Source organism: Gossypium hirsutum, chromosome A06 (genome assembly GCF_007990345.1).
Source record: "Gossypium hirsutum isolate 1008001.06 chromosome A06, Gossypium_hirsutum_v2.1, whole genome shotgun sequence".
Taxonomy (NCBI): Eukaryota; Viridiplantae; Streptophyta; class Magnoliopsida; order Malvales; family Malvaceae; genus Gossypium; species Gossypium hirsutum.
The window spans coordinates 96510170-96517765 of record NC_053429.1 but is presented as its reverse complement, the minus strand read 5'-3'; the positions used below and the strand labels follow the sequence as shown (position 1 = coordinate 96517765).

Here is a 7596-nt window from a genome sequence, read left to right as displayed (position 1 = left end):
GAAAAAAAACTAAAATGACCAGAATACCCTTAACAGAATTTTTTTTAAAAATAGATGATTATTGTTATTGTTATTAAATTTTAATAAGATTATTATTGAAAATAATTTAATAAAAAATATAATTTAATAACATTCTTAATATAATTATTATTATATGAATTAAAAAATCAAAATATATAATACTATAAAAATATATATAATCTATTTTATTATTTTTAAACTGCAATACATATTTAATGTGTTAAAATATCATTACTGAAACAAATAATTTAATTATTCTATAATAAAAAATAATTAAATATTAGAAGCAATAAATAACTCATTACTAAAAAAGTAATAAATAACTTGAAAATTATATTTCACATTCAAGCATAATATTCATATATTAACAAAAAGTTACATGATTTCAATAGTATATATGTCATAATCCATATGTTTTATAATTTTACAACATCAAAAAGTTACATCATTGTAATGACATTCTATCATGTCATTATACCATCCAAATATTACAAACACAAAAAGTTACCAAAATATCAACACAACCATGATTTTTAATGGTCAGCAAGAAATCTTCTGACCCATTCCAATCGCACGGCAGAAGGCAAACTAAAAAAAATGAGCATTTGCGTTGGATGATCTGGAATTTTGCTCAATGCTCGATAGTGTTCATCCTCAGTTAAACCTTCCACTTCACATAATGTTGGATATAATTTCAGAGCACTTTCTTGAATGGTCATTTCTGACTTTTGTTGAATTACCACTTCGGATGCAATACTCTTACTGATTTTAAGGCCAACGGCCCGTATATTTTCCGCCAATAAAGCGGCAGTATCATTAAATGAAGTAGAAAAATCACTTGCATCAGAAATCTTTTTTTTCTTCTTTGAAAATGCAAAATCACCTTGGTTTCTAGCTAGCTGCGGTTCTGGTTGAGGTTGTGTAGTTGAAAGATCCATGTCATCTAAAGAAACATCAGCTTCGGATCCATGGAAATCGTTTCTTTCTTCATGAGAATTTGTAGCAGCTACATCTTCAACATTTATTTCTTCAATAATATCAGCAGCTATTTGAGCATCTTTTCCAGTGGCTCGATCTTTTGCGTAGATTGCAGTAAGTTGGTCATAATAAGGGAAACTCCGATGTCTGAATTGAGCTGTTTCTTTATGACTCTATAAAAATTAGAAATTCATATTAGATATAAGTTTTGTTAAAATAAGATAATAAAGACTTGAAATAATTCTTACACTTATATATGAGTTCCACACCGCATCTTCAGCAACAACAAGCTGCCTATGCTCATCCCAACCAAAGCCGCTATTGTTTTTTCCAATAAGCATGTCATAAACAATTGACCAATCCCTTTTCAATGTCCTAATCCTCGATTCAAGATTAGGTTTAGCCTTCAACATGGCATTGGGTAAAACTTTTTCTATCATCTTTTCTAACTCATTTAAATAGCCGGCTTTGAATCCCGTATCTGCATTAAAGGTTCCAGCATTGTGCAAGTCGACCATACAAGCAACCAATGCAGCATCTTCTTCTGGAACCCATTTTCTTTTGGTTCCTCGAGAACTCTGGGAAGAAACACTTGATTGGGAAAAACCTGACATAACTATCTTAAGAAAAAACGCAAATGAAAATTAAGTTCAATATTATGCATCAAAAGGTCAACACTTTATTAAATTATAACACATGATGAATCAAAAGAAAATAAATTATCATTCAACAAGTCTAGTACAATACAAAAAATAATTCAAACATCATCAAAGTTTCATAAACTAGATATATGAAATAACATAAACAACTTAAACATTTACTATTTTTACCCTAAACCTAACTAATTTCTAGATGCTTGCCATTCATCGAACATTTGGTTGGCTAGTTCCATCCTCCAAGTAGCCCATGCATCCGACGGATGAATATTTATGATATTCGGTTCATTGTCATCTATCACATTACTAGGCAATCCTTCTCCCAACTCCTCTTCAATAGGATCAAGACTCATATAGGTTCGAATAAAATTATGGAGCAAACAACATGCAATAATAATTCTATTGTGCACCCTTACAGGATAAAATGATGGACTCCTAAGTATTCCCCATCTAAGTTTTAATAACCCAAAACATCTTTCAATAACATTACGCGCTGAAGCATGTTTCATATTGAAAAATTCTTCTGGAGTACTTGGTTGGTAACCCTGACGCCACTCATTCAAATGATATCTTTGTCCTTTAAAAGGAACAAGAAATCCCTCACAATTTGTGTATCCAGCATCAACAAGATAATAACAACCTATAAAAAGAAACTATTTGTCATGGTTAATTTCCCAAAAAAGTATGATCTTAAAAATTAATTCAAATTCCTCTAATTTTTGCAATTTACCATGAGGAACTTTTAGTCCATGTCTCCTACTAATGGCATCTCGAAGAACTCGTCCATCAGTAACAGAACCTTCCCAACCAGGAAGAACATAAACAAAATGCATATGAGGTGTACAAACACCTAACATATTTGTTGCTATGTCACCTTTTCGTGTTTGATATCTAGGTTTATCAACTGTTGGAACCCTAATCTTGATGTGGGTTCCATCTAAAGGACCTAAGCAATTCTACATCACATGTATAAAATCTCGAGTTAGGATACTATATTTAAATCTAAATGGATTAAATTATGTACGAGTTATATATAGAATTCACTCTAATACCTTGAACCATTTCCACCTTCGGTCTGTAAAATTAGCTGTAATTGGCTCTGCCTTTTTAAATAATACATCTTGTAAGCATATGACAACATTTAAAACATTGTGAAATGAGCTGCTAACAGTTTCCCCAGACCTATTAAAGTGATGCTTGATAACTCTATTTTTAAGGTGATGAGAAATGATATGTAAAAACATTGTTGCTTGCTCATCAACAAGCATGTTCCTTGACGACTTCAATCCCCCTAAAGTTTGTAACATCTCACATTGTTTTAAAAAGGTAATTCTATTCATCCTAACTTGTTCAATACAGGTCTCGTCACTAGCATATACAAGTCTTTTCATATAATCTCGTTTTGCATAAAAATCTAAAATATAGGATCTAATCCTTAGTCTATAAGTATGTAGGCTACGGATGGCACCCAATGCAACTAAGAACCAACTCGCAACTGTATACATTTGCAACCATATTGTAATAGCAAGACCAATTCTTTTACGCCTCTCACTTTGTACTATTAAAGGCAGACGAGCTATTACTGCAAGATATTAAAGTGTAACATATCTTCAAATCGTAGTAAAAGGGTGACATTTCTCTAATACCAATTTCAATAATAGTAAAACAAAATCAAAGAATTTAATTGCCAAAGAACTTACAGTGATTCTGTGAATACAAGATGCTCAAGTCTGGGTGGAGGAAGCGATCAAACAAGCCAAATAAGAAGAGGAAGCAATAACAAACTGTCAAAGAAAAAATGAACAATACATATTAATAAATAGGCTAAGTCTATTTAAAAATATATTTGCTTATGTATAAGTAAATAATTTATCAAGCATTTAGTAGTGTATAATAATAATATCATTTTCAAAGTTTCAAAGTTTGTTGCAACTGAAATTCGATCTTATTTTCAAAAAATTTCATGTTTATTTATATAAATACAATTATCCAAATAAATGTTTATTTGAATACTCACATCTTTTAACAATAGATATAATTATTCAAATAAGTTTAAGAGGCACAACTTTTAATAACTAAGAAACAGAACTCAATACTTATACTCCTTCACTTACAATTGTTAAATCACTTATAACATTTTACATGTAGTCATCATTGAATGAACCAATTGTAATCATTGATTGAACTTCAAAATCCAATATATATGATTTAGTATATAATGTATTTTTTTAATATTTTTATAACATACTTATTTTGCTTATAGAAAAATTCTATAGGTAATACATATGGAGTTGTGTTGAGTAAGGTATGACTATAAGCATGTGGTATAGGAAAGAAATCCAAGCAAAGCCAAACTAGTCAATTTTATTGACTCCAATATTTGCCTTTTGTGTCATGTATCATGTTTTGTTTTCTTTGTTTGAAAGTGGAACCCAATAAATTGATCCTAAAGGAAGGGGAAGCCACATGAGTTTTATCACTTTATATCAAACTTGTCGCCCATTAAATTTCTTTTCTTTCTTTATTTTATCATTTTATGAAAACTTTTATTTTACTAAATATTGAAATCAAACTCAAATACTTAATTAAGACAAAATAAAACTTAAATATCGAAATGAATATTAAAACCGAACTCCAATACTAAATTGGATATTAAAATTAAAAGCAAATATCAAATAATAGATTAAATCTTTTATATATATACATAAAGCTACTACTTTATATATAATATTCATATTATTTATTTCTTTTAAGGTGCAAATTGCAATTTGTTTTATATATAATATTCATAACATTCATATATAATATTTTATTTCTTTTTTTAAAATATAATTTAAGGATAAATGAAAAAATGTCAATTTTGGTTATAGAATAAAAATTTCAACTGTAACAAATAATTATTTAATAAATATATATGAATTAGAGAGAAAAAGATATTGAAAATGCTGAAGCGGACTTTTACTGTTCCCCATGCATTATTTATTGAATGTTATAAAATTGTTCGTACAACTCTCAAAGTTTTTCTCATCAAACTTATAAACAGCTAAGGAATTTATTTTGTTCAATTAGGATGATCTAATTTTTAACAGTTGTTCAACTGATTATAATTCCATAACTTCAAACAAAAACAAATTATAACTCCATTAAAATTAAGAGTCAAAGTTAATAACTTGCAGAACCCAATCCACAATATTAGCAGGTTTTCTGCATGGAGAAAACCCAATTTCTATATTTAGTTAACTTGTTGAAAAATATTAGAGAGAGAGAGAGAGAGCAAATCTGCAGAAACCCCATTTTTTTGTCGATTCCTTAGCCAACAAAAATGTTTTCTTTTTGCATGGAAATTCAGACATCGAATCATCAAACATATATCCACTGCAAAATTTGTCATTGCAAGACGGTTAAACACAAAAGAATTCTTAGATATGTACGTTTTTTTTATTCATATATCTCCTCTCATGTGCTAGTCTCCTGACAACAACACCAAGCAAAAAACTAATTAAGATATGCACCACGAACCAAAGTTGTTTGATATGGTACAGTGTGGATTAAACAAATTAAACTCAAAAACAAAAATATATAACTTCTATCTAATCTCTCTATATATTTTAAACCAGAGAACAAAAAAAAAGTATAATAGAGGCCTGTTGTTGTTCAGCTAATCTTATACAGTTGTCATTAGGAAAACCAGCAATCTAAGATCACATCATGTGACCCTTTATTGCCTACTAGCTTAATTTGATTCTGTTTGCTCATCTTTGTGATGCTTAAACAACTTCAATAATTAATAAATACATGAGACATCCAGTTCATGTGATGAGAGATAGATCCATTCGTAATCATCTTCTTGATTTGTTTTTGTTTTAATTTAAAAGGAAATTAAAAAAAGAGTAATTAATTAAGATGACAAGTATAGTCCTAAAATTGCAATCAAGATCCACTACTTTCAAGCTTTTTACATTTATAGGTATATGTTAAATGTGGATCAACTGATTCAGAACTTGAAAAAGTTACCTAACATTGTTGCAGAAGATGAAAAAAGAAAGGAGAGATGATGCCCCCCATTCATGTTATAACACAAACATAACCTTTTTATTTCCTTACACCAAAAGGTTTTCCAAGTTGAGTTTCACTAAGAAAAAGTGAACAACAAAAGGTAGAAATTGGACAAAGAGGGACCATTTAGATTGTTATATGGTTTTTATTTCATCTCTATTTAAACTGAGTGCTATTTGTCTCTTCTTTTAACGCTTTGTTTCCTTTTATTTTTATTTTTTTCATTGTTTTCTGGCTTTCATACATATTTTCTTTTCCACTTTTTTTTGGGGGTCTCCTTGGATTAACATGTCATGTATCTATCAACTCTTGGCTAGAGATTGTGAAAAAACAAGTTTCAAATATTGAAGTATTGGACATTGGTGTTATATATATTACAAGTGAACTTTATAGGGTCCATTAACTAGTGGTGAATATCTGACAATGTTACAAGAAATGTGCATTGGTACTTTGGGTTTGCTGGTGGTATATACTAGTGGGTAAGAATTTATGGTCAAATTAAAGGGTAGGTATCGTCAATAGATGGAGGTCGAGCAGAGCCAAAATAGTATTGTTTTATGATTCTGCATATTTAGCAATTTCGTTATATATGAATAAAAATTTCACCCCATTTTCTCAAGAAACCTCAGATATGTATGTTTTTTTTTTTATTCCAGCCAAGGAAAGGATCTCAAGTCCGAGTGGAAGGCTATCCTACAATCCTTCATGAAACCCTCGAAACATAACCAAAGATTCCCATCACTAAAATCACCACCAACAATTTGCCTCATTAAACACACTAACAAACTATCAATTCCTGTAGCAGAAACATCAACCATTTCTTTAACCCAAATTAATTGTTCCTTTACCGAATCAACAAGCTTTCCATACAATTTATTAACAATTCCAACAAGTAATCTTAAAAACAGCTTATACCTATCAATGACAGTAGCATGTAAGTGCTTAATAGGGTTCGATTAAAACAGTATTCTTGGGGATCTGGGATAGTTAACGAAAAAAGGGTCTTAATTTCGATTGAAGAAGGTCAAAAGCTTACCTTGTCAGCGAACTGCTTCACTCGATTCAGCACCGATCCAATCGATAGCCTTTTCCTCTCACACCGAAGTCGGATTTTCTTGAAGAAAACTGAGAAATCTGGTTTTCAATGCGTTTTCGTTGAAAGGAACCTGATTTCAACCGGAGCTTGAGGATGAATTTGTGGAGGCTAAGAGGACTGTTGGAAGGAAATGGGAATCAGAGGTGAAAAAAAAGAAAGAAAAAATGCTCAGATGAAAAAGAAATAAGAAGGGTAAAGATGAAAACTTTTAACGCTGAATTGGTATTCTGTGGGGGGAGGCATGAATTGTAAACGGTGATTTTACCTGGAATAAGACTGTAATGCATAGGGCTGTAATAGCCCATTCAGCCAACCAAACAATGTAATAAGGTTGGGCCCACTGAATAAGGCTGTAATGGTAAACCATTACAGCCAACCAAACAAGCTCTAAGATTGATCCAAAATTTTACATGCATGTCAAGTAAAAATATCTTAATAAATTCAAGGTTGGAATGTTCAAATATAAATCGTATAAAATGTTATGAAATAGAGTAAAGCCACATAAGTTTTACATTGATGTAAGTGGATCCCCCAAGCATATATATATATATATATGTTGATTCTTAGTACAACAAGGAAGGAAGACAATGAGGAGATTATGGTGGGGTAATGGAAACTGGTTCACCTGTAAAGGTTGAGAGCCGGAACAAGGACAAGAGGACAAACTGACTAATAAGGCAAGAGCTCAGAGTAACATTAGTGTGCTAATAGGTCAATCCCCTATTCATATTTTTCTAGAGTATTTATAGGAGGGATCCTCTTGTCCGCTGGTATGACATGACTAGATAA

At 30.7% G+C, this 7596-nt stretch overlaps 1 protein-coding gene across 4 annotated transcripts; it reads right to left on the bottom strand.

Moving 5' to 3' along the window:
• Window positions 1–357: 357 nt before the first annotated feature.
• On the bottom strand, window positions 358–7095 carry LOC121230461 (uncharacterized protein At2g29880). 4 transcript variants are annotated; one of them, XM_041115339.1, is made up of 4 exons: window positions 6748–7095; window positions 3356–3439; window positions 1248–1619; window positions 358–1172 (listed from the first exon to the last, which is right to left on the bottom strand). In XM_041115339.1, the coding sequence occupies exons 3-4, from the start codon at window positions 1611–1613 to the stop codon at window positions 555–557; spliced, it is 984 nt and encodes a 327-aa protein (XP_040971273.1). In that variant the 5' UTR covers window positions 1614–1619; window positions 3356–3439; window positions 6748–7095; the 3' UTR covers window positions 358–554. The 4 variants fall into 4 exon arrangements, with proteins under 4 accessions (XP_040971273.1, XP_040971272.1, XP_040971275.1 ...); XM_041115338.1 differs by having other exon boundaries at window positions 1248–1615; XM_041115341.1 differs by lacking the exon at window positions 3356–3439 and having other exon boundaries at window positions 6748–7067.
• Between the last annotated feature and the right edge of the window lie 501 nt (window positions 7096–7596).